Source organism: Canis aureus, chromosome 9 (assembly GCF_053574225.1).
Source record: "Canis aureus isolate CA01 chromosome 9, VMU_Caureus_v.1.0, whole genome shotgun sequence".
Classification (NCBI taxonomy): domain Eukaryota; kingdom Metazoa; phylum Chordata; class Mammalia; order Carnivora; family Canidae; genus Canis; species Canis aureus.
Window position 1 is genome coordinate 74,524,904 of NC_135619.1, and position 27,780 is coordinate 74,552,683.

Sequence of the window (27,780 nt, forward strand, 5' to 3'; positions counted from 1 at the left end):
GTCCACATCCTCCTCCTCCACTTCAGGGGCAGCCGGCGGCGCTGTGTGGAGGCCCCGGCGCTGAATTCGGCGGTGCGACGGGCGAGGGCGGAGGAGGAGGCGAGGGGGTCCCGGCCCGAGGGGCGCCCTGAGGCGCGGGCACGCCGGCGGGCCGACCCGCCGCCCGCCGCCACCGCCGGCCCGGCCCCCGCCGCCCGCGGGGCTCCTCGGCGCGGCCGCCGGGGCCGGGGGAGCATGAGCCCCGGGACCCGCCGAGGGACGGCCCGGGCCCGGCCCGGGATCTAGACGGCCGTGGGGGAGGGGAGCCGCCGTCGGCGGCGCCGCTCCGGAACCGCAGGGCACTCGAGGACGCGGTCGCGGCCCCCCCAAGGCCGTGCTGTTTTGTTTCACCCTCGCATTGTGCAGAAGTGAAGTGAAGTAAAATGTCCACTAGGACCCCGCTGCCAACGGTGAATGAAAGAGACACTGAGAACGTAAGTGCCCGCGCCGGCCGTGCCCGCCGAGCTCGGGGTCGCAGGGCCCGGGCGCGCTGGCAGCCGCGGGCGGACGGTGGGCACCAGCGGGGCGGCGCGGGCGTTCCCGGTTCCCGGTTCCCGGGCCTGGCGGTCGGGGTCGTGGGGGGCGCGCGGGGCCTCGCCCGGCCTCGCCCGCGCGTGTGTCGGTTGTTGGCGCGTGGAGCCGCGGGTAGGCAGGGCCTGCTGTTGGGTCGGGCAGGCGGCTCTAAGGGCCTGTCGGGTCGGAGCCAGCGCCGTGGGGCTGATGCGCAGGAACCGACTGGGTCAGGCGGACTGCCCTGTACACCCACCCGGGTGTCTGAAGCGGTCTGGAACTGAGCTGAGTGACAGTCCCTACAACCGAGTGGCCCCTGAGGGATCTCCGAGGGCCCTTTGGAAGGAAACTGCAACGCTCTAAAGCAGAGAAGTTTGTGGAGACAGTGCAGACCGCATCCCCGCATCTGTGGGGAGCGTTTGAAGGGCAGGTGTGTAGTAAAGCTGCGCGGCCCCGCGGTGCCCGGCTCAGGGACACCCGCCCCGGCCGTAGTGGCTTCCCTCCTTCCCCAGGCCAGGGTGGCCGGGGCCAGCCTTTGGTCCCTTCCAGCGCTCACATCCTGGGACTCTCTAAAAGGAACCTTTGATTCTGTTCACGTAGACCTTTTGAAAAGGCCAGGAACGGCATTTTTAGGGAGTGACAACTTGTAGTGGAAATTCCTTTGGACGAATGTTGACTCTGCCCCGAGAGTGCTTTCTGAACTCTTCTCTAGCACAGGGTTCAGAACCGCTCCAGTCTAGCCGGGAGTTATCTTCTGTAAAACATCTAGCGAATAGCTTGTGAAGAAACTTCACTGGCCTTTCATTATACATGTTATGAGGTAATTCCTGGCAAGAAAATGCCATCACTTAGGAAAAGCTTTCTTGCTCTGCCTGTTTCCATGCTTTCGACAACGTCCAGAGAGACATAGTGGCCTCTTGGTATCAAATGCCTTCATTTTAATCTTCAAAATGCTACTTGTGTGCTGGATAACTATCAGGCGATTTAATCTGTTTATGTGAACTTTGGTCTAAAGCATTCATGTAGTGTATTAATATATAGTATTTAGTGCTCTTTTTAACATTGTTAAGTAATACAATGGCATATGTTCCTTCACCTGAGATGGATTAGAAAGTTCCATAAAAAGTGAATAATAGAATGTCATAGACTAAGTGAGTCAGGGAATTCATTTTCTTAGAGACCTTTTGAAGAACCTGTTTCTGACTTCATTTTCCTACTCCTTGATTACCCTGTAGAATGGAGTAAGCAAAAAACAAAACAAAACACAAAAAAACCCAAAACGAGTTACTAGTTTTGGTCTCTGACTTTCACCCAGTGAAGCAAAATCTTACATTGACCCGAGAGCAGGAGCTCCATATTTTCTTTTTTCTTTATTTCTTTTTTTTTTTTTAAGATTTTATTTATTTAAAAAAATATTTATTCATGAGGGACAAGAGAGAGAGGCACAGACACAGGCAGAGGGAGAAAGCAGGCTCCATGCAGGGAGCCTGACATGGGACTGCCTGCTCCGTATTTTCTAAATGAACTAAAGCCAGGGGCTCCTGAGCAACTCAGTCGGTTAAGCATCTGCCTTCAGCTCAGGTCATGATCTCAGGGTCTTGGGATAGAGCCCCAAGTTGGGCTCCCTGCTCAGCAGGGAGTCTGCTTCTCCCTCTGGTCCTCTCCTCTTGTCCTGTCCACTGCTCATGCTCTGTCTCTGTCTTTGTCTCTCTGTCTCTCTCAAATACATAACTAAATAAAATCTTTAAATGAACTGAAGCCAAACCAGTCAGATTTGTGATACTGAAGGATTTACACTAATGAGTGTTTTTACTTTGTTCTCTGGTAAATTTGTTGAATTATGTTTTATTATTTTATTTTTTATTTTTTTAAAGATTTTTGGGCAGCCCAGGTGGCTCAGCGGTTTAGTGCTGCCTTCAGCCCAGGGCGTGATCCCCGCATGGAGCCTGCTTCTCCCTCTGTCTGTGTCTCTGCCCCTCTCTCTCTCTGTGTCTAATGAATCTCTCTCTGTGTCTCTTATGAATCTCTCTCCCAGAAGTGGCGACTGGGTGGCTCAGTCTGGGCAGAGAGGGGCAGAGACACAGAGAGGGAGTAGCAGGCTCCCTGTGGGGAACCCGATGCGGTACTCGATCCCAGGACCCCAGGATCACTCCCTGAGATATGCTCAACCACTGAGCTCAACCCAGGCATCCTTTGAATTATGTTTTAATCTTTTTATGTGTTGTTAGAAGCTACTAACTTTATTTTTTAAAAACAATGTAGGATATGGAGTGTGCCTTTATTCTTGTGGAATGTGTTTAAATTTGAATTTTTGACAATGTTAAAATCAGATTTGTAACACGTCATTGCATTAATTCACCATGCCCTGTTCCATTTTTTAAGTTGTGTTAGAATGTTCGGAAGTAGTAGTGTGTTTTTGACAGTGTGGTGCCCTTGTGTCAGTGTTACACATCTCCTGTTTGCCGTGTTATTCACCTGCCATTGCTGAACTGCTGAGTATTAGACTTCCTGCCAGTTGGGGAGGATACAAGAATGAATTGGAAGCTCTCAGTTTCCGGAGCAGCTCTTTGGTCAAAGGTTTATTGACATAGGACATTTACTCTTTTTAAGTGTAAGGTTTGATGAGTTGTGACAAATGTATAGTTATGTAACTACCATCACAGTCAAGATATAGAACATTTTCATTGCCCAGAAAGGTGCTTAACTTGTGGCCCTTTACAGTTATTCCCCTTTCTTCCCGCAGCCCTTGGCAACCACTGATCTATTATCTGCCCCTATAGTTTTATCTTTTCTAGGATGTTATATAAATAGAATCTCTATTCACATTTGTGTATCAGTAGTTCATGTCTTTTTATTGCTGAGTGGTAGTTCATTGTTCGGATGTACAAATTTTTTTTAAGTTTTCGTTTTTAAAAATTTTTTTATTTTATTATTTTTAAAGATTTTATTTATTTATTCATGAGAGACACAGAGAGAAAGAGAGAGAGAGGCAGAGACACAGGCAGAGGGAGAAGCAGCTCCATGCAGGGAGCCCAAAGTGGGATGTGATCTTGGGTCTCCAGGATCATGCCCTGGGCCGAAGGCAGCGCTAAACCACTGAGCCACTTGGGCTGCCCCAAAGTTTCAGTGTTAATTCCAGTTCACATACAGTGTTATATTAATTTCAGGTATACAGTATAGTGATTCAGCACTTCCATACATTACCCAGTTAATGTACAACAATTTTTCGTCCATCCACCATTGATGGATGTTTTGGCTGTTATGACTAGAAGCTTTGCCTTTCATTTTGTAAAAAGACTTTCCATTTTGCTTATCCTGGGAATCTTATTTATTTATTTTTTTGAGCCCAGTGTGGAACTTGAACTCATGTCCCTGAGATCAAGACTTAAATTGAGATCTGGAGTCAGACACTTACCAGACTGAGCCACCCAGATGCCACTCCTGGGAATCTTATTTAAATTTTAAATAGGGGGATCCCTGGGTGGCTTAGTGGTTTGGTGCCTGCCTTCCGCCCAGGGCATGATCCTAGAGTCCCGGGGTTGAGTCCCTCGGGGCTCCCTGCGTGGAACCTGCTTCTCCCTCTGCCTGTGTCTCTGCCTATCTATCTCTGTGTGTGTGTGTGTGTGTGTGTCTCTCATGAATAAATAAATCTCTTGGGATCCCTGGGTGGCGCAGTGGTTTGGCGCCTGCCTTTGGCCCAGGGCGCGATCCTGGAGACCCGGGATCAAATCCCACATCGGGCTCTTGGTGCATGGAGCCTGCTTCTCCCTCTGCCTGTGTCTCTGCCTCTCTCTCTCTCTGTGACTATCATAAATAAATAAAAATGTTAAAAAAAAAGATTTAAAAAATAAATAAATAAATAAATAAATAAATCTCTTAAAAATAAATAAATTTTAAATAATTGCAGGGGTGCCTGGGTGCCTCATTTCGTTAAGCATCTGCCTTCAGCTCAGGTCATGATCTCAGGGTCCTGGGATCGAGCTCCACATGGGGCTCCATGCTCAGCATGGAGTCTGGTTCTCCCGCCTCTCTCTGTGTGTGTCTCTCTCAAATTATCTTTCTAGAAAAGAACAAAAATTATTTTTAAAATTCATTAAAAAAATTTTTTTTAAGATTTTATTTATTCATGAGAGACAGAGAAAGAGAGGCAGAGACACAGGCAGAGGGAGAAGCAGGCTCCATGCAGGGAGCCCGACTGGGGACTCGATCCCGGGTGCCCAGGATCAGGCTCTGGACCAAAGGCGGTGCCAAACCAGTGAGCCACCCGCGCCCCCCCCCCCGCCCCCCCGCCTTTTTAAGATTTTATTTATTCATGAGAGACACAGTATTTTTAAAATTTAAATAATTGCATATAATTGTGATAGGAATGTTGCTTATAGATCAAGAATAATAAGAGGCAGGTAATTTGCAACAAGAATATTGCTTTCATCCTAGTACACTACTATTGTTTTTCTTTTGTTTGGTTTACAGATGTGAATATCCACCTTTAGCTGATGGGTATATAAAAGATAATATTGTGGGCAGCCCGGTGGCGCAGCGGTTTAATGCCGCCTGCAGCCCAGGGCGTGATCCTGGAGACCCTGGATCGGGTCCCACGTCGGGCACTCTGCATGGAGCCTGCTTCTCCCTCTGCCTGTGTCTCTGCCTCTCTCTCTCTCTCTCTCTCTGCATCTCTATGAATAAATAAATAAAGTCTTTGAAAAAAAAAAAAAAAGATAATACTGTTTGGGGCACCTGGGTGGCTCATACTGACTTTTGGTTTTGGCTGAGGTCATGATCTCAGGGTTATAGGGCTAGGTCCTCAGCATGGAGTCTGCTTGAAAGTCCCCGCCCCCCAAGTATAGAAGTAAAATCATTTTTCTTAAAAGGGTAATACTGTTATTAAATCATTTTAGGGATCCCTGGGTGGCGCAGCGGTTTGGCGCCTGCCTTTGGCCTGGGGCGCGATCCTGGAGACCCGGGATCGAATCCCACGTCGGCCTCCCTGCATGGAGCCTGCTTCTCCCTCTGCCTGTGTCTCTGCCTCTCTGTCTCTCTCTGTGTAACTATCATGAATAAATAAATAAAATCTTAAAAAAAAAAAATCATTTTAAAACTCAAAAAAAAATCATTTAAAACTCAAAAGGACTAATCAAATAATCCGAGCCTACTGAGGCTCAGGTGACGGGAGCTGCTTGTGACAACACTATTTAGTAGCAGCACCTCTATTAGGCTCCAGATCTCCGGTTCATTCCCCTCTGCTTTTTTTTGTGTAGCAAGCTGCTCCTCAAAAGCTTACATACTGGTGTGCCTGGGTGGCTCAGTCGGTTAAGTGTCTGCCTTTGCTTCAGGTCAAGATTTCACGGTCCTGGGATCCAGTCCCATGCCAGGCTTCCTGCTGTGGGGAATCTGCTTCTCCTTCTGCCCCTCCCCCTTGCTCAAGCACACACTTTCAAATAATCTAAAAAAAAAAAAAAAAAAATCCCAAAACCCAAAAACCTTATGTACTAATTACTCAACTAGAGAGATGTAGTTGTATCAAAACAGAGTATAATTAAAATAAAACTTCAGTGTTTTGTTATGGAAAATTTCAAACAAATAAACAAGGAGGATTTACTACCTTTATCAGTGGTTCTCAGCCAGGAACAATTTTGTCCCCCCCCCCCCCCCCCCCCAGTGGACATTTGACGATGTCTAGAAGCATTTTTGATTGTTACAACTGAAGAGTTTACTGACTAAATTCTGCTTAGTTTAGAATGCTGCTAAACATTTTACAATACACAGGACACCCCTTCCTCCCCCAACAAAAAAAATTATCTAGCCAAAAATGTCAATAGTGCCAGAGTTGAGAAACCCTGGTATATAGTTAGTCCTCCATGTACTCAGCAGCTCAGTGGTGAGTCTTCATTTCAAGAAGCAAATTCTGTACATCATATCATTTCATCTCTTAAGCTTTTAGAAGAGATAAAAGCTGTTTTTATGAAAATTGTATCATAATCCCTTTATCATTCCTTAATATCAAATACCCAGTCAGTTTTCAAATTTCTTCAGTTGTCTACTTAAAAATATATATATATTTTATTTATTTGAGAGAGAACATGCATGAGAGAGCAGAGGGAGAGGGAGAAGTAGGCTATCCCTGAGGGAGGGAGCCTGATGGGGGGCTCAATCTCAGGACCCCAGGATCATGAACTAAGCAGAAGGCAGACCCTTAACCGACTGGGCCATTCAGGCATCCCAGTTGTCTACTTTTTTTTTTTTTTTTTTTAAGATTTACTTATTTATTCATGGCAGAGAAAGAGATAGAGAAAGAGGGACAGGCAGAGGGAGAAACAGGCTCCGTACAGGGAGCCCGACGTGGGACTTGATGTCGGGTCTCCAGGATCACACCCCGGTGCTAAACCGCTGGGCCACCGGCGCTGCCCCCGGTTGTCTACTTTTTTAACACTGTGTCCAAATTGGAACCTATCTTGCGTCCATGTATTATAGTTAACTAATATGTGAAATAAGATGCATTTTTGAAGGCAACAGAAAAGTTTATATTTTAATGTTCTGCAGTTGACTTGATTAGAGCCATGGTCAAATCCTGTTTGGACACTGGTAAAATTAAAAATGTATTTTTCACCTATATTTTAAAGCATATGACACCTTGTAAGCCTGAGTTATTTGCCAAAGTATGAGAAGCCCTGGGGCTTTGCCAATTATTTAACAGCTCCTGGTGTGTGTGCATCATGTACTTACTTACTGTTAATGCAGACAAGCCATCAGAATCTCAGGATGCCAGGGTGGCTCAGCAGTGGAGCGCCTGCCTTTGGCCCAGGGTGTGGTCCTAGAGACCCAGGATCGAGTCCCACATCAGGCTCCCTGCGTCGAGCCTACTTCTCCCTCTGCCTGTGTCTCTGCCTCTTTCTCTCGGTGTCTCTCATGAATAAATAAAATCTTAAAAAAAAAAAAAAAAAAAAGAATTTATCTCTGTGGTGTTTTTGTTTAGTCAGCTATAGGTTATATGAGACTATTATAACCTATTCAAGTTTGAGTGCTTACTTTGTATATAACACTGTGCTAGGTGCCCTAGAGGATATACCTAGGAACCATATTGCACCTGCTTTTAGGACTTCTCAATCCCTGCAGAACAAAGCACCCTGAGTTCTATGAAACTAGCCTCTCAAACTGTCAAACTGGAGCAGACACCAGTATCACCTGGAGGGCTTGTTAAAGCTGATTGATGGGCCCTACCCCCCAGACCTTGATTCTACAGTTAGCATTTTTTTAAAGATTTTATTTATTCATGAGAGACACACACACACAGAGAAAGAGAGAGAGAGAGACAGGCAGAGGGAGAAGCAGGCTTCATGCAGAGAGCCCCATGCGGGACTTGATCCAAGGTCTCCAGGATCACACTCTGGGCTGAAGGGGGTGGGGGCGCTAAACCGCTGAGCCACCCGGGTTGCCCTACAGTTAGCACTTGTAACAAGTTCCCAGGTGTTGTTAATGCAGCAGGTCCATAAACGACATTTTAATCACTGCATTCGTATTCAGTGAAAGCTTGCCAACTAAACTATATTCCTTCAGATTGTATTGTGACTATAGAAGAGATTTCTAACAGATTAAATAAAAATTAAGTTCCATGAATTTCGGGACGCCTGGGTGGCTCAGCGGTTGAGCACCTGCCTTTGGCTCAGGGCATGATCCCGGGGTCCCGGGATTGAGTCCCGCGTCGGGCTTCCTGCATAGAGCCTGCTTCTCCCTCTGCCTCTCTCTTTGTGTCTCTCATGAATAAATAAAAAAAATCTTAAAAAAAAAGTTCCATGAGTTTTTAAAGTTGGTTCTTTGTAAGAAAGTGTAGTTATGGAGTGTAAAAAGTTACTATTTGCTGATCATATACTGTATATCAGGCAACAGTATTAATTACTTTATATAATATTTCATTTAAAATATAATGATTTGGGGGCACCTGGGTGGCGCAGTTGGTTAAGCATATGCCTTCGGCTCAGTTCATGATCCTGGGATCGAGTCCCACATCAGGCTCCCTGCTCAGCGGGGAGCCTGCTTCTCCCTCTTCCCCTCCCCTGCTTGTGCTCGCTCACTTTTTGTCAAATAAATAAATAAAATCTTTTAAAAATATATAATTTCATTTAATCTGCCTTTTAACTTTTCTTTTTTTTTTTTTTTGCCTTTTAACTTTTAAGCACAACTCTCTATTGAATAAAGTTGTTTGGGCCTTTTTTTTTTTTTAACATTTTATTTATTCATAGAGACAGAGACAGAGAGAGGCAGAGACACAGGCAGAGGGAGAAGCAGGCTCCATGCAGGGAGCCTGACGTGGGACTCAATACCAGGTCCCCGTGATCACACCCTGGGCTGAAGGTGGCGCTAAACCGCGGAGCCACCCAAGCTGCCCTATTTGGGGCTTTTTAAAAAAGTTGATTTGAGGGATCCCTGGGTGGCGCAGCGGTTTGGCGCCTGCCTTTAGCCCAGGGCGCGATCCTCCGGGATTGAATCCCACGTCGGGCTCCCGGTGTATGGAGCCTGCTTCTCCCTCTGCCTATGTCTCTGCCTCTCTCTCTCTCTCTCTCTATCATAAAAAAAAAATAAAAAATAAATAAAAAGTTGATCTGAGAATACATATATTTTATGAAGTCAAAATGTTTTGAGAAAAGATCTTATAGACTTCAATTTGAGGATTGTTTTTGTTTTTTTCTGTATGTAAGCTAGGTAAGTGGGAATTTGTAATGAGTATAATATTCTCTTTGATTACATATGTAGTACATGATTATTTTACATTGTAATTACTTGTAAGAGATCTATGGTTTAAAGTAATGGTACCTGTTATTTTTATTTTTATTTTTAGCCAAATTTTATCCCTGGAATTTCTTTTCAACCTGGAAGTAAGTCAGGGAATGCAGCCCTTTCTGATCACCACTGGGAGGACTAAAGCGTAAAATGCTTTTCTCAGTGTTAGGGGCCATGGGGAGAGGGCTGGGAGAAGGAAAAAAAAAGGAAAACTCTTGTCTCACTTCCATTTTATTTTATTTTTATATATTTTAAAATATTTTTTAAGAGATTGAAATAGAGAATGTGTTTGTGTGTGTTTGCAAGCAGGGGGAGGAGCAGAGGGAGAGGGATAAGCAGCCCCTGTGGTGAGCATGGAGCCCAATGCAGAGCTTGATCCCACTACCCTGAGTTCATGACCTGAGCCCAAACCAGGAGTTGGACACTCAACTGACGGAGCCACCCAGGTGCCCCCCCCTTTACATAATAGATGTATATATGCATATATATATTAAGATTTATTTATTTATTTGAGAGAGAGTGTAGGGGGTACTCTGGGTAGGGGGAGAGGGAGAGAGAGAATCGCAAGGAGACTCCACCCTGAACACGGATCCCAACTCAGGCTCCATCCCATGACTGGGAGATCATGACATGAGCCAAAACCAAGAATCCGATGCTCAACTGACTAAGCTACCGAGGCGCCCCGATACATTTTTTTTAAGTAAACTCTACCCCCATTGTGGGGCTTGAACTCACTACCCTGGGATCAAGAGCCACAGTCAGTCACATGCCAGCCAGGTGCCCCATCTCCCCTCCACTTTATTTTATTTATTTTTTTAAAAGATTTTATTTATTCATGAGACACACACACACACACACACACACACACAGGCAGAGACACAGGCAGAGGGAGAAGCAGGCTCCCTGCAGGAAGCCAGGTGCGGAACTTGATCCCGGGACCCCAGGATCACACCCTGGGGTGAAGGCAGGCGCTAAACCGCTGAGCCACCCAGGGATCCCTCTCCCCTCCATTTTAAACTTTCAAATTAAACCTGAAGGAGAGAACAAATCTCTTCCCTGGGAATATCTCAGCTTTAATGTTGTCTTATACAAGAATTTAAAGAATGTGTTTGGAGTTGGTCTGCAAGTAGTCCTCAGGAGTTTGTGTTGACCCATTTGCACCTGCATGTAGAATAATTAGAAGGGTGGAAGTTGGCACTGGAAGCAAGGATTTTTTTTTTTTTCCTTCGAGGTAGAGTTCTTCAGCATTGTATTCTAGCCATCTGAGCTGCTCAGCCATGGTTAGTCTTGTGTAATCTTTTTTTCTTTTAAGATTTTATTTATTCATGAGAGTCAGAGAGGGAGAGAGAGAGAGAGGCAGAAAGAGAGAGGCAGAGGGAGAAGCAGGCTTCACTCAGTGTGGGACTTGGTCTCAGTACCCCGGGTCACGCCCTGAGCCAAAGGCAGATGCCCAACTGCTGAGCCACCCAGGTGTCCCCAGTCTTGTGGAATCTTGTGTAGATTAGATAAGGCATTGTGTAAGTGTGTTACGTGGAATCTTGGTGCTCAGAATTGAAACTTGAACAGAGCAGGTGGTGTTTTGTTTTTATTTGTTGCTAATAGGCAGTTGCATTTGGGTGAATATTCAGTATTAGAGAGTTTGTATTATGGATGTTTTACATGAAAATGTGTATTGGTAGAATTTAGTATAATACTTGAATAAGCTGAGCCTGAAGGTTTTTATTCTAGAATTTCATATTAACCCCATTCTTTATGCGGTATCTTTATGACTTCATTGACTACAATAGCAGATTCTAGCATGAGAATCCTGGAGAGGAGTCTACCTAGAACCATTCCCTAACTCAGCCTTCTGCTCTGAGAATTGCCATTCTTTATCCAGAAGAATAATTTAAACCAAGGCAATCAGCTTTTGTTGTTGATGGCATTCTGTTCACATACTGTCTCCACCTTTCCTTGTCTTCCTTCCTTTGCTAACCTATTCCTAGGCCCTCCTTGGTATCCATAGGCATATAATAGCTCTATTAGCAGAATGGACTAAAGGAGCTTGTTTTCTTCTCTTAAAAGAAGGTTGCCATCTAGACGTTAAAGATACTTAATGATAAAGAACCTTCCACATCACATACCATGGTAATGTATTCCAGGTTTTTTTTTTTTTCTTTTCCATTTCTATTAGTTCAGGTTCCTTTTTTTTTTTTTAAGATTTTATTTGAGAGTGAGAGCACGAGTGGGGGAGGGGTGGCAGAGGGGCAAACAGACTGCCTGCTAAGCAGGGAGCCTGAAGCAGGGCTCCATCCCAGGACTCTGAGATCATGACCTGAGCTGAAGGCAGATGCTTAACCTACTGAGCCACCCACGTGCCCCCGTTCAGGTTCTTAACCTTTATTCCCTGCTTATTGTATAGTGGTTTTTATTATTACTATGGAACAACTGGAACTCTACAGTTTGGTACTGTAAAACAACAGCTGTTTTATTATTATATTCACAGGTTGTGTGTAAGATATTCAGACAGGGGTGGCTTAACTCTTCTATATGGAACTTCAGTTTGGAAGATCTTAAAAGGCTGGGGGATTTGAACAGTTGGGCTGGGAGATCCACATCCTAGATTGCTTCTTCATGCACATTTCTGTCACCTTGGCAGAAGGCTGGGCTCAGCTGGGACTCTTGGCAGGGAATGTCTACAACGGCTCCTCCAGCATGGAGGCCTCACTGTAATCAGACTTCTGAGGTGATTCAGCCTTTCAGAAAAGACAGAAGCTGCCTGTCTTTTATGATCTAGCCTCAGAAGGCACATAGTATCACTTCCGTCATTTTCTCTTCATTAAATCTGTCAGAAGCACTCAGATTCAACAGAAGGAACATGGACCTTACCTTGTAATGGGAAGTGTGTCAAAGATGTTGGGTGGATGTTTTCAAATCACTGTAATAGTAACTCTTTGGATTTATAATCTGATCTAGCATTTTATTTTTTAAAGATTTTATTTATTTGAGAGAGGCACAAGCAGGGGGAGAGGCAGATGGAGAGGGAGAAACAGACTTCCTTGCTGAGCAGGGAGCCTGACATGGGGCTCGATCCCAGGATCCGGAGATCATAGTCTGAGCCAAAGGCAGACGCCTAACCGACTGAGCCACCCAGGCACCCCTGACCTAGCATTTTATTGTGACCAGAGAAATTAAATAACTTTTTTTGTGCCCTGGTTACCTCATCTATAAAATGCATTGGTAATAGTGATGGCCTCATAGGGGTGTATAAGGATAAGGCCTTCTGTGCTCTGGCTTCCCTTTCCACTTTGTCCTCATCTCCTACCCTCTGTACCCACTACACCCATAGACCTAGGAGTCTTCTTGCTGTTGTGAACACACCAGGGACACTCCAACCTCAGGGCCTTTGCATTGCCCTTCCCTTTAAACACTTTGCTTCCAGATATCCTCATGGCTGATTTTTTCACCTCCACTTTTCACATATATTACTTCAGTGGTTTAATCACCTATGGCTCTCGCAGTCTCCCCAACCCTGATCTCGTTTTTCTTTTCTCCATTGCAGTTGTTATTTCCGACCTATTGTATTATTTACATATATCTTATGTTGATTGTGTTTTGTCAGTTTCCTCTAGTATACAGAAAGCCCCAGAGGGACAGGAATATTTGTTTTGTTTACTCATGTAACAGATATCTAGAACATGCTTTCCATTTATCACAGGTGATCAACAAAATATTGGTTGAATTACTGATTAGAAGGGACAGTATGGGTAAACCATTTAAAACAGTGCCCGGGGGGGTTCTTGGGTGGCTCAGCGGTTTAGCACCTGCCTTTGGCCCAGGGTCCCAGGATTGAGTCCCACATTGGGCTCCCTGCATGGAGCCTGCTTCTCCCTCTGCCTGTGTCTCTGCACACCTGCCCCCCCCCCCTCTCTCTCTCTCTCTCTCTCTCTCATGAATAAATAAATAAAATATTTTAAAAAATAATAAAAAATAAAACAGTGCCTAATACATAGGAAGTAACAGATACGTATTAGCCATTATTAATGTTAATGGTCTTTTTTTTACATTTTTTTTTTATTTTTTTTAAGGTATTTATTTATTTATTTGTGATAGTCACAGAGAGAGAGAGAGAGGCAGAGACACAGGCAGAGGGAGAAGCAGGCTCCATGCACCGGGAGCCCGACGTGGGATTCGATCCCGGGTCTCCAGGATCGCGCCCTGGGCCAAAGGCAGGCGCCAAACCGCTGCGCCATCCAGGGATCCCTTAATGTTAATGGTCTTTTTACTGGTCTTCTCATCTCTCTCCCTGTGTCCTTGGTCTCTCCCCTCTGTAGTCATTTCACGGAGAGCATCTCTCTCTTTTTAAAATCTAAGGCAGCTTTCTTAAAGGGAGACTCAATGGATAGCATCTGGGCTTAGAAGTGGAGGGAAAGATGGGAGCCTAAGACTGGTTGAGGGAGTAATTAGGAAGACATGTCTGAAGCAGAGTGGACAAGATGTGAAACAAAAAAGGAAGGAACAACAACAACAAACATACAAGAAGTTGGGATTTGGAGTTACATGGTTGGAATTAAAACTAGCCTTCAGGGCAGCCGGGTGGCTGAGCAGTTTAGCGCCGCCATCAGCCCAGGGTGTGATCCTGGAGACCCAGGATCGAAGTCCCACGTCAGGCTCCCTGCATGGAGCCTGCTTCTCCCTCTGCCTGTGTCTCTGTCTCTGTCTCTGTCTCTCTCTCTTTCTCTGTCTCTCATGAATAAATCTTTTAAAAAAAATGAAACTAGCCTTCAAATACAAGTAACTTAATCACGACCAAGTTGATTGACTTATCTGTGCCTCAAAAAATTTTATCTCACTTTTTTTTTTAAGATTTTATTTATTTATTCATGAGAGAGGCAGAGAGGGAGAGAGGCAGGGAGAAGCAGGCTCCATGCAGGGAGCCCGATGTGGGACTGGATCTCGGAACTCCGGGATCATACCCTGAGCCAAAGGCAGACCCTCAACCACTGAGCCACTCAGGCATCCCTTTATCTCACTCTTTTACTATTGAGATATAATTGGCATATATAACATACTAGTTTATTAGTTTCAGGTGCACAATATAATGATTCAGTAGTTGTAGATTGTGAAATGATCACAATAAGTAGTTAATTAGTTATTAACATTCATCACCACACAGTCACAAATTTTTTTTCTTGTGATGAGAATTTTAAGATCTACTCTCTTAGCAGTCTTCAAAAATAAATTATTATTATTATCTAAAGTTACCATGCTGTGCATTTCACTTTTTTTTTTTTTTTTTTTTTTTTTAAATCACAAGGGTATAACACCATCTCTTGCTTGTGGGCATTCTACAGATGTTAATTCCCTCTTGTTAGTTTTTGTAGTGTTACTCTAAAAACTGGATAATCTAGAGTCTTTGGTTTAGTATTCGAAGTTCTTGATACAGCTTTCCAGCTTTGTTATTTCTAACTGCTGAACTCTATCTATAACCTTAATACTCAGTCAAACAATTCTGCTTGGCTGTTTGTTTGCCCGGAGATTTCATACTCGCTAGTTGCCAGGTCCTATGTTCTGAGACTGCAGAGGGAACTCAGTCAAGTACTTTAGTGTAGGAATTAACTAAGCTAAGAAAGAGTTGGAGATAGAAGGGGGAGCAACGCAGAAAGGACAGCCTAGTCAGGAGCATAACGATAAATTGCCAGCTATCATGATGTCAAGGAACTACAGCCTTTTTCTTTTTCCTTCCCCTCCAATGTTAGTGCGACGTGAAATGAGATGTGAGAGATGAAAATGGTTAGACATGCAGGTTGGGGGATGTTCCCCATCCCCCAGGTTATTTTTATTAGCTTTCTTTGTGCTAGTGCCTGCTTGAAGTAACCTTTGTCTTCCATTAGAACTCTACTGTGTATTCTTCAAAGACTCCATTCCTTCACCTCTATGATACCTTTTTATCTTGCATCTCACTCAAATGTGATTACATCCTCTTGAGTGCTTAGAGCTGCATTTTCCTACACAGTAGCTGCCAGCCACATGTGGCTACTGAGCACTTGAAATGTGGCTAGTCTGAATTAGGATGTTCTGGAAGTATAAAATATGTACCCAATTTCAGGGACAGTATGACAGTATGAAAAAAGAATGTACAGTCTTAATCTGTTTATATTTTGTGTTGAAATACATGGGGATGTGTTGGGTTAAATAAAATACTATTAAAATTAATTTAACCTGTTGCTATGTTCTTTTAATGTTTCTACTAGAAAATTGAAAATTAAATATGTAGCTCACATTCTATGTACCAGATGGCACTTAGAGTACCTACTCTCTGATTTTCTCAGTGGGGCCACATTTGAGTTATTAACCCTAGCAGGGTTAGGAGTGCCTTAAAGGTTTGACACCATACTTTATTTTATCGCTTTCTCTTGCTTGGCACTTAGTAGTTGCTTAGCCTATAGTTAACTGATCAAAAGCTACTGAGGGAAAGTTTTCTTTAGCCTCAAATTTATTTGTAATCCTTCTGAGGATTAGATGAGTAAACTATTTTTCAGTCTATTTCATAGTAGTAGTTTATTAAAAGTGAAAACTACTTCACTGAATTTATGGATATGAACAGTAATAGTTCCCTATTTCTATTGTTCATATTCTCAGAAACTTTTCTTTATAAACTCAGCCACAAAAAGTCACATTATCTTTGGTCAGTGTGAGCCCTTTCTCTTGTTTTATTTATTCTTTTCAATCTCTATATGTCATTTCCTTTATCTCCCTAAGATTGACCTTTTGTTTAATATATTGTAAAGTATATATGTATGTGCTCTTACAAAGTGTACATTTGGCACTTTATGTAAAATACTGCATATGTCTCGTCTATGCATCTAATCTGTAGTATCTATTCAAGGGCATGGCATTTCCATTTTTTCGAGTATTTTTATGCCTTTTATTTAAAAACTCAAAGCTTTCTCCAGAGAGCTTGTGAATATTCTTGATCAAGATAGTTTCTACCTGGACAGCCTGGGTGGTGGCTCAGCAGTTTAGCGGGGCCTTCAACCCAGGGCCTGATCCTGGAGACCCGGGATCGAGTCCAACGTCAGGCTCCCTGCATGGAACCTGCTTCTCCCTCTGCCTGTGTCTCTGCCTCTCTCTCTCTCTTTCTCTCTCTCTGTGTGTGTCTCTCATGAATAAATAAATAAAATCTTTAAAAAAATGTTTTAAAAAAGATAGTTTCTACCTACTTTATAGTTTTTATTGATATCGTGAGTAGTTATTTTTTGTTAAATGTTGTGGCAGGTTGCTACAGATGTAGAGAAGTGTTATAGGTTGATCTTGTACCTTGTCAAACTCTCTCATGAGTTCTAGTGGTATTTCTGATTATGTTGGTTTGTAGGTAGATTATATCATCTACAGTGACAGTTTTATCTCTTCCCTTCTGATTCTCACATCTTAGCATTTTTTTCTTAAAGTATTGGCCATTACCTTTAGTATCATGTTAAATCATAGTAGTGATAATAGGCAGCTTTGTCTTGTTTCTGATTTTAAATAAATGATTCTAAAGTTTCTCTATTTAGTGTAATATTTACTGAAGGTTTTGGTTCATGATTTTTATCAAATTAAGGAAGTTCTGTTCTCTTGTTTGCTAAAAGTTTTTTAAATCACAAATTGTTTAATCTTACCAAAAAGCTTTTTGCAGTGAATGAAATAATCACCCCACTGCTTTCAAAAGTGAAATTTGATTTTATGAGTATCTCTAAAGTACAAAATACTTAGGGGACAGCCCTTTATTGTCACAATTTAGCTTTGTAGAATTTTTTACATTTGAAAAACCTGCTCTTGTGTTAAGGAGGTGGCTTGTTTTTTTAAGGTTTAGAAGGAATATGTGGGCACGTGTCATATGTTTTTAAAATGAGACCAAGCTCTGTTCAGGAAGAGTTGAAATATGGTGTAAAGTTGTTTTATTTATTTATTTTTAATTAATTTATTTATTCATGAGATACACAGAGAGAGGGAGAGAGAGGCAGAGACACAGGCAGAGGGAGAAGCAGGCTCTATGCAAGGAGCCCGACATGGGACTCGATCCTGGGACTCCAGGATCACGCCCTGGGCCAAAGGCAAGCGCCAAACCGCTGAGCCAACCCCAAGGATCCCCTGTAAAGTTGTTTTAAGTTTGATCCCCCCTCCCCAGTTTTATTGAGAAGTAATTGACAAACATCACTGTATAAGTTAAGACATGCATCAGGATGGTTTGATTTATTCACATTGTAAAAAGGCTGTGCAGTATATTCAGCTAACATCCATCTTCTCCTATAAATACAAAAAAAGAAAAGAAATAAAGGAAAAAAATTTCTCCTTGTGATGAGAATTCTTAGGATTTACACTTCCATTTTTTTTTAAAGATTGTATTTCTTTATTAGAGAGAGGGAAGGAGAGAATGCATGCACGTGAGCAGAGGGGAGGGGGCAGAGAGAGACGCAAACTCCCCACCAATCAGGGGTCCTGCTGTGGGGCTTGATTTTTGGACCCCCTGGATCATGACCTGAGCTGAAGGCAGATGCTTAAACGATGGAGCCACCCAGGCAACCCAGGATTGACACTCTATGACTTTCCTATATATATCATAAGGCAGTGCTAGCAAGAGTAATCATGTTGTACATTACTTCTTTACTGTAAAACTAGAAGTTTGTACCTTTTGACTATCTTCCTCCAATTTTCCCTTCCCCTATCCATTACTTCTGGTAACCATAACTATGATTTCTTTTTCTATGAGTTTGGGTTTCTTTGTTTTGTTTGTTTTGCTTTTGGATTCTATGTGTGAGACTGTATAGCATTTTTCTGACTTATTTCACTAGCATAATGCCTTTGAGATTTATCCATGTTGTTGCAAATGGTAAGATTTCATTATTTTTTATGGCTGAATAATATTCCACTGTGTATATATACCACAGCTTTTTTATCCATTTGTTTATTGACACTCAAGTTGTTTCCATGTCTCGTCTCTTGTGCATAATGCTGCTATGAACTTGAGGATGCAGATATCTTTTTGAGGTAGTGTTTTTGTCAACTTTAGGTATATACCCAAAAGTGAAATTGCTGCATCATATGGTGGTTCTCTTTTTAATTTTTTGATAATTGTCCATACTGTGTTCCATAGTGGTTGTACAATTTACAATCCCACCAGTGCACAAGGGTTTTCTTTTTTTCTATATCCATGCCAGAATTTGTCTTTTTTTAAAAAGATTTATTTATTTATTTAAGGGGGGAGGGGCAGAGGGAGAGGGAGAAAGTCTTAAGCAGACTCTGCACCTGACATGGGGCTCAGTCTTACCACCCTGAGATCATGATGTGAGCCAAAACCCAAGAATCCAATCCTTAACTGACTGCACCACCCAGGCACCCCAGCATTTGTCTTTTTGATGATAGCCACTCTGACAGGCATGAGCTGATAATCTTGTGGTTCTAATTTGCATTTCCCTAATGACTAGTGATGTTGAGCATCGTTTTATGTACCTGTTAGCCTTTTGTGTATCTTTAGAGAAATCTCCATTCAAGTCTTTTGCCCATTATTTAATTGGGTTCTTTGTTTTTTGCTGTTGAGTTGCAGGAGTTCTTCATATGTTTTTGGATATTAACCTCTTACCAAATTTATGGTTTCAAATATTTTCCCGTGCTATAGGTTATCTTTTCACTTCATTGATGGTTTCTTTTGCTATGCAGAAGCTTTTTATTTTTATTTATTTTTTAAAGATTTTTATTTATTCATGAGAGACACACAGAGAGAGGCAGAGACACAGGCAGAGGGAGAAGCAGGCTCCACGCAGGGAGCCCAACGTGGGACTCCATCCTGGGTCTTCAGGATCACGCCCTGGGCTGAAAGCAGTGCTAAACCGCTGAGCCACCTGGGCTACCCTGCCTTAGGTATCCTATCCAAAAAATCATTACTGAGACCCATGTCCAGGTTGTTCCTATGTTTTCTTCTAGGAGTTTCATGGTTGCAGGTCTTACATTTTAGTTTTAACTTATTTCAAGTTAATTTTTGTGAGTGATATAGGTTATAAGGGTCCAATTTCTTTCTTTTATGTATGAGTACCTAATTATCCCAGCATCATGTATTGAAGAGACTGTCTTTTCTCCATTGAGTGTTCTTGGCTCCTTTGTCAAATATTAGTTGACTGTATATACTTAGGTTTCTTTCTGGGTTCTCAGTTATGTTCTCTTGGTCTATTTACTTTTATGCCATTATCATGCCATTATCATACTGTTTATTTTCATAATGTTTCTTTATAGTATGGCTTGAAATCAGGGGTTGTGATACCTCTTGCTTTTTTTTTTTTTAACGATTTATTTATTTATTCATGATAGACATAGAGAGAGAGAGAGAGAGAGAGAGAGAGAGGCACAGAGACACAGGAGGAGGGAGAAGCAGGCTCCACGCTGGGAGCCTGACGCGGGACTCGATCCTGGGACTCCAAGATCGCACCCTGGGCCAAAGGCAGGCGCTAAACCGCTGAGCCACCCAGGGATCCCTCTTGCTTTTTTTTTTTTTTTTTTTTTTTTCTCACTATATTTTTGGCTGTTTGAGATCTTTTGTGGTTCCATATAAATTTTAGGAGTGTTTTTTTGTACTTCTATAAAAATGCTATTGGAATCTTGATCTAGATTGCATTAAATCTGTAGATGGCTATTAGTGGCATTAACATTTTAACAATATTAATTCTTCCAACCCATGAACACAGGGTATTTATTTGTATTGTCTTCAATTTCTTTCATCAGGGTCTTAGAGTTTTCAGTATAGAGATCTTTTACCTACTTAATTTATTCTTAAGTATTTTATTCTTTTTGATGCTTTTGTAAATGGGATCAATTTCTTTCTTTTTTTTTTTAATTTTTATTTATTTATGATAGTCACAGAGAGAGAGAGGCGCAGAGACACAGGCAGAGGGAGAAGCAGGCTCCATGCACCGGGAGCCCGACGTGGGATTTGATCCCGGGTCTCCAGGATCGCGCCCTGGGCCAAAGGCAGGCGCCAAACCACTGCGCCACCCAGGGATCCCCTCTCTCTCTCTCTCAAATGAATAAATAAAGTATTCTTCAAAAAATTTATTTATTTATTTATTTATTTATTTATTTATTTATTTATTTATTTATTTTTTAAATTTTATTTATTTATGATAGTCACAGAGAGAGACAGAGAGGCAGAGACATAGGCAGAGGGAGAAGCAGGCTCCATGCAGGGAGCCTGACATGGGATTCGATCCCGGGTCTCCAGGATCGCGCCCTGGGCCAAAGGCAGGCGCTAAACCGCTGTGCCACTCAGGGATCCCAAAAAATTTATTTTTAAGTAATCTCTATACCCAACATGGGACTCAAACTCACAACACCTGAGATCAAGAGTCTTACGCTGTACCTACTGAGCCAGCCAAGCACCCTTAGATTTTTTTTAATTTAAGGACTTCATGTTAAGGAAACATCAAACTAAATATACTGAGTTTATCTCTATTGTAATTTAACAAACATCAGGTATTTCCATCTGTTGTATGAGTTTATAGTCTGATGGGGGAAATATAAGTTTCTTTTTGCTTTGTGTTATGATTGTTTATTTGCATGAGTGTGTATTAGTTTAGGTTGAGTTATACTGTGGTAACATATACACAGCCGAAATCTTAATGGTTTGACACAGTAACAGCCCTTGTTTACACAATTTCCCTGAATGCTCATTGGCTTCATGAAGATTGACTTCACTGCCCAGGCCAATTTGGGCTTGTGGCCTTCTGTCTTTGGGCAATGCTCAGGATATAGAAAAGCAGAAAATGGTTTGTGGAGTCAAGCACTGGCAGTTAATGCTTCTGATGGGAATGACCTGTCATATTCACTTGTATGTTATTGGCTAAACTTAAGCACATGGCTGTGCCAGCCAACTCAAGTGAAGGAAGAGTATAAGTCAGTGGAATCCTCTACAAACTCAGAAGCAAGAGCCAATCTGGTGGATAACAGTATTGTCTATAAGAAGGTAGCATAACAGGTAGATACAAAGTACATCTGGAGCAGGAAGGAATAGAAAAAAAAATCTGATGAGATGCAGGAAGAGTGATGGAAGGCTTCATAAAGATGGTGACAAATGTTCCAAAAGTAAGGGAATGAGTAAGGTTTTCTTAGGTTTGAAGAGAAGAAAGCTCAAACTGAGTAGGGTTTTCTTAGGTTTGAAGAGAAGCAAGCTCAAACTGAGGGACCATGCTAGAGAATAGTAGATAATATAGCTGGAAAGGAGGAATAGATAGATCACAGAGGGCCTCAAATTTATTTCCCATTCATTCAGCAACAATGTATTGCATGGCTACTCAGTGGTAGTCCCTACTCCCAAATTCTAGGAATATTTGATAATGAACAAAGCAGATAAAAATCCTTGTCTTTCTGAAGGTTACATCTAGTGGATGCTAAGGAGTCACTCTTTTATTCTAAGTAGGTTGGAGTAAGAGTAAGCAGTGGTATAAACTGGATGCCTATGCATTTATTTTTAAGGTTGTTTTTTTTTGTTGTTGTTGTTGTTGTTTATTTGAGAGAGAGCAAACGAGAGCACAAGCAGGTGGAGAGGGAGAGGGACAAGCAGCCTCTCCGATGAGCAGGGAGCCCGATGTGGGCCTCAATCTTGGGACTCGGGAGTCATGACCTGAGCTTAGTTAACCAGATTCTTAACAGACTGACCCATCCAGGTGCCCTGATACTTATGCATCTTAAGATTCTTTTAATAGTCCTATTTTATGTGTAATAGAAGACAGTTGATTTGCACATAAGTTAATATTTTGTCCATTTGATTATGTCCCACTCTAGAAAACTTGATGCATGAAAAGTTGAAATTTTAAAACATATAAATTAGAAAATATGTTTATACTACGAAAGCTTTTTTCTTTTTTTAAGAGTTTGTTTATTCATGGGAGACACACACACACACAGGCAGAGACACAGAGGGAGAAGCAGGCTCCATGCAGGGAGCCCGATGTGGGACTCGATCCTGGGTCTCGAGGATTATGCCCTGGGCTGAAGGTGGTGCTAAGCCACTGAGCCACCAAAAAACAAACAAACAAACAAACAAACAAATAAAACCACTGAGCCACCGAGGTTGCCCCTTTTTTTTTTTTTTTTTTTTTAAGATTTTATATATTCATTCAGGAGAGAGACAGTGAGAGAGAGGCAGGGATATAGGCAGAGGGAGAAGCAGGCCTCCATGCAGGGAACCCTATGTGGGACTCAATCCTGGGACTCCAGGATCACTCCCTAGGCCGAAGGCAGGCACCAAACTGCTGAGCCACCCAGGTGTCCCTACAAAAGCTTTCTTTTTTTTTTTTTTTAAAGATTTATTTATTTATTCAGAGGGAGAAAGAGAGGCAGAGACACAGGCAGAGACACAGGCAGAGGGAGAAGCAGGCTCCATGCAGGGAGCCCGACGTGGAACTCGATCCCAGGTCTCCAGGATCACGCCCCGAGCCAAAGGCAGCGCCAAACCGCTGTGCCACCAGGGCTGCCCTACAAAAGCTTTCTTAATCCAAATTTTGGCTGGTAGTATAATATTAATGACCGTATTTTCATTGTGTAAATAGTAAAGCCACTTGACACATAGCTTATGGAGACAGAGATTTTGTTTTTATGCACTGCTGTTTCTAGTACCCAAAACAGAGCCTGACACATACATATACAGATATGAAATCTACTATATGTCATCACATCAGTAAATATTTGAATAAATGGATAGAAAAAAAGTTCTATTTGGAAGATAGAAATTTCCCGTAATCTGACCATCTGACACTATAATGATAGTATTGTGTTACCATGTAATAATCATTCTAATATTAAGTCCTTGTTCTGTGCCAGGTGCTGTTGTAAGATCTAAGGAATAATAAATTACCTGTTTTTGTGAAACCTAAATCTCATTTGGAAATAAACATATAACAAACATCCTAATAATAATAATAACAATAATAATAATTGTTACTATTGTAAGATTTATTTGAGAGTGTGAGTGCATACATGTTTTTGTGGGCTGGAGAGCATAGGAACAGGGGGAGAGAATCTTCAGGTAGGCTCCCTGCTAAGCTTGGAGCCTGATGGGAGGCTTGATCCCATGATCCATGAGAAAACAAGAATGGATACTTAACCAACTGAGCCACCCAAGCGCCCCACCAAAATTCTTTTGAAACCCTAGTCCAGTTGATTTACGAAATTTGAATGACAGCAGCACGTGTTTTGTTTACAAGTGTACCTGCTTTGTGTGAAGTCCTATTGCCATAACTTAGTTGCTGTTTTAGATTTTTCTTTGATAAACAGATCCTCATTTATAAATAGGCTATTTCTCCAAAGTTCTTTTTTTTTCTTTTTTAAGATTTTATTTATTCATGAGAGACACAGAGAGAGAGAGTGAGTGAGTGAGAGAGAGGCAGAGACACAGGCAGAGGAAGAAGCAGGCTCCACACAGGGAGCCTAATGCGGGACTCGATCCGCAGGCTCCACACAGGGAGCCTAATGCGGGAGCCTAATGCGGGTCTCCAGGATCACACCCCGGGCTGAAGGCAGCGCTAAACCACTGGGCCATCGGGGCTACCCCAAAGTTCTTATTTGGAAATTATTTTTATTTATTTATTTATTTTTAAAGATTTATTTTTATTTATTTATGATAGACATGGAGAGAGAGAGAGAGAGAGAGAGAGGCAGAGACACAGGCAGAGGGAGAAGCAGGCTCCACGCTGGGAGCCCGACGCGGGACTCCATCCCGGGACTCCAGGATTGCGCCCTGCAAAGGCAGGCACGAAACCGCTGAGCCACCCAGGGATCCCCTCTTATTTGGAAATTAGAATCCTTTTTGTTATATGAATAGTACTACAAATTACTTAGATTTGTAACTGGTTCATAAAAGCCCACTTTACTTAAAATATACATTTACAATAAAAACATAAAAATTGTTTGCATACAGTGTTACGTGATAAACAGAAGTGAACCTATCCTAAAACCTGGTATGTGAAGGAGAAATATTTAATTAGAGGAATATGAGAAAGTAGATGGGGGAAAACAAAGAGAGAAAGTAAATGGAGGTTAACAGGGAAATTCTGTAAACCATCTTTGAAGACTTCAGAAGCTAATGGCACAAATTCATAAGCTTTCAGGTTAAAACACTTGTTTTTCCTTTTTCCTTGATATGTGTATTATGATGTAGTTTTTTTATGTTTATCAGCTGGATTCAGGCTTGTTTTGATTTATAGGTAGTGAGAGAGCAGAAGAAAGAAGGGACATTTTCCTGGATTAAAAGAAAAAAGAGGGATCCCTGGGTGGCGCAGCGGTTTGGCGCCTGCCTTTGGCCCAGGGCGCGATCCTGGAGACCCAGGATCGAATCCCACGTCGGGCTCCCGGTGCATGGAGCCTGCTTCTCCCTCTGCCTATGTCTCTGCCTCTCTCTCTCTCTCTGTGACTATCATAAATAAATAAAAATTAAAAAAAAAAATAAAAAAATAAAAGAAAAAAGAATGAAGATTTCAAGTGTATGTATGGGTATTGGGAGAGAGAGAGCAGTGCCCTGAAAGGCAGGCAGTGGGCTATGGCATCCTTTGAGCATGTGTGGGGCAAAAGGCAGCATGAGGCAGCTGAATGCTTATACATACACCTGTTGGGTGTTTGTAATTCTAGTACATTTGTATTTAATAAGGTTAGAAGTATATGTGATTTATTTTATGGAGCATATTGAGTACTTTATTCATCTAACAAGCATTTACCAAGGACCACATAGTCTGGCTGGTTTCTTCTTTTTCTAAGTTTTAATTCCAGTTAACATACAGTGTTATATTAGTTTCAGGGGTACAATATAGTGATTAATCTATCCCATACATGGCCCGGTGTTCATTGAGACAAGTGTGTGCTTTAATCCTTGTCACCTATTTCCCCCATTCTTCTATCTACCTCTTCCCCAGTAACCATCAGTTCTTTATAGTTAAGGGTCTGTTTTTTTGGTTTGTCGCACTCTTTTTTCCCCTTTGCTCATTTGTTTTGTTTCTGAAATTCCACATATGAGGGACACCTGGGTGGCTCAGCAGTTGAGCGTCTGCCTTCAGCTCAGGTCCTGATCCCAGGATCCAGAATTGAGTCCTGCATTGGGCTCCCTGTGAGGAGCCTGCTTCTCCCTTTGCCTATGTCTCTGCGTCTCTCTCTATCTCTGTGTGTCTCATGAATAAATAAATAAATCTTTAAAAAAAAATTCCACATGAGTGAAATCATACAGTATTTGTCTTGTTCTTCCTGACTTTGCTTAGCATTCATTATACCCTCTAGATCCATCCATATTGCAAATGGCAAGATTTCATTCCCTTTCTTTTCATTCCTTTTTTATGGGTGAATAATATTCCATTGTGTGTGTATGTGTGTGCCTCCTTTTAAAATTTGTTTGTTTGTTCGTTTATTTATTTAGTGAGCATGAGAGGGGGATGGGCAGAGGTAGAGGGAGAAGCCAACTCCCTGCTGAGCAGGGAGCCCAACATGTAGCTCAATCCCAGGATCCTGAGATCATGACCTGAGCTGAAGGCAGACACTTAACTGACTGAGCTATCCAGGCACTCCTGTATCTCCTTTATTCATCAATCAATGGACATTTGGGCTGTTTCCATATTTTGGCTGTTGTAAGTAATGCTACTATAAACATAGGGATGCATGGATGTCTTTCAAGTAGTGCTTTTGTATTTTTGTATTTTGAGTGTAAATACCCAGTAGTGTGGATCATAGGGTAGTTCTATTTTCAACTTTCTGAGGAACCTCCAGCCTATTCTCCAGAGTGTTGCTCCAGTACTCATTCCCACCAACAGTGCATGAAGGTTCCCCTTTCTTTTTTAAAGATTTTTATTTATTTATTCATGAAAGACACACACACAGAGAGAGAGAGAGAGAGAGAGAGAGAGAGAGAGGGGCAGAGACACAGGCAGAGGGAGAAGCAGGCTCCATGCAGGGAACCCAACATGGGACTCGATCCTGGGACTCCAGGATCACGCCCTGGGCCGAAGGCGGGTGCCAAACCGCTGAGCCACCCAGGGATCCCCAAGTTTCCCCTTTCTCCATATCCTTGCCAACACCTTTTTTTTCTTGTGTTGTTGATTTTAGCCTTCTGACAGGTGTGAGGTGATACCACATTGTGGTTTTAATTCGCACTTCCCTGATGATGAGTGATAATGAGCTTCATTTCTGTATGTCTTTGGAGAAATGTCTTTTTTTTTTTTTTTTTTAAGATTTTATTTTTTCATGAGAGAGAGAGACGTGGGGGCGGGGGGTAGAGACATAGGCAGAGGGAGAAGCAGGCTTCTCATAGGACTCGATCCCAGACCCGGGGATCACACCCTGAGCCGAAGGCAGGCGCCCAACCACTGAGCCACCCAGGCATCCCTTTCTTTGGATTTCTTACTAAAAAGTGATGTGGCCTTGAATAAATCACAAAAGTATCCTCCTCTGGTCAAGGATCATATGTGCAGGTGCATTTAGTAGCTTACGGAGAAGTTATATTCTTTAAGACAGTAAAGCAGTATTGTTACTCCTATTCTGTGTTGTAGCCACATACAGAAAATACCTCATTTTCTTCTGAACATCTACTTCAACCCTTGATATTTTTCTTCTTAGGATTTGCTTGTTTTCCTTATAAATTTAGATTATATGGGCAAATTCCTTTAAAGTGCTAGATGCATTAAGATTACAATTTAAAGCAGTAATGTTTTGTTTTTTCAACTAGGGGCTCTTAAAATTTGGCAAGTACCATGTGTTCTCTCATTTCCTTATTTCTGTATATGTTATATTGTAGCACACGTCACATGGAGATGGGCGGCAAGAAGTTACCTCTCGCACTGGGCGCTCTGGAGCTAGGTGTAGAAACTCTATAGCTTCCTGTGCTGATGAACAACCTCACATCGGAAACTACAGACTATTGAAAACAATCGGCAAGGGGAATTTTGCAAAAGTGAAATTGGCAAGACACATCCTTACAGGCAGAGAGGTAAATATTAAGTCTAATTTCTGTTAAAACACTTGCTCTCAAAAAAAAAAAAAAAACACTTGCTCTCTTTAAGTCCATGTGAGAGAAAGAGGAAGATAATGTATGTATTTGGGTTAATTTCTAAGCTATTTAAATATTGTTTTTAAGAACAAGAAACTTACATACTAATTATCTGGGAATTGCTTTGCTTTCCCATTTCTTTAAATGAAGTGTAAGTATTGCACTGAGTTTGAATGAGTTTTAAAAATGGGTAGTGTTTTTTTTTTTTTTTTTTTTTTCAGTGTAAACCTCCGCCATCAAGAGTAAAAATTGTTCTGAGCTTCATGTGTAAGCTCAGTGTACTTGCAAATCAATAATGTTTTTATAGATTTTTATCTTCCAGAAGTTTCTTCATTTCCCCAAATAAACTTCTTTCATAGCTATGTTTTTTATTAGTTGTTGTGTAGGAAGGTATATGCTTTCCTAACCTTTGTGGTGATTGACTTTCTGCT

The 27,780-nt window shown here is 42.1% G+C and overlaps 1 protein-coding gene across 13 annotated transcripts in view; it reads left to right on the plus strand.

Annotated features, from left to right (window-relative positions):
- Positions 1-224: 224 nt before the first annotated feature.
- MARK3 (microtubule affinity regulating kinase 3) overlaps positions 225-27,780 on the plus strand; it is a 121,738-nt gene continuing 94,182 nt past the window's right edge. For 4 of the 13 annotated variants that reach the window (XM_077910709.1, XM_077910712.1, XM_077910711.1 and 1 more), the window contains exons 1-2: positions 226-473; positions 27,098-27,289. In XM_077910709.1, the coding sequence (XP_077766835.1) occupies positions 423-473; positions 27,098-27,289 (243 nt within the window). In that variant the 5' untranslated portion in view covers positions 226-422. Of the gene's footprint in view, positions 474-27,097; positions 27,290-27,780 lie in introns of all 13 variants that reach the window. The other 9 variants (XM_077910715.1, XM_077910718.1, XM_077910721.1 and 6 more) reach the window with 5 other exon arrangements.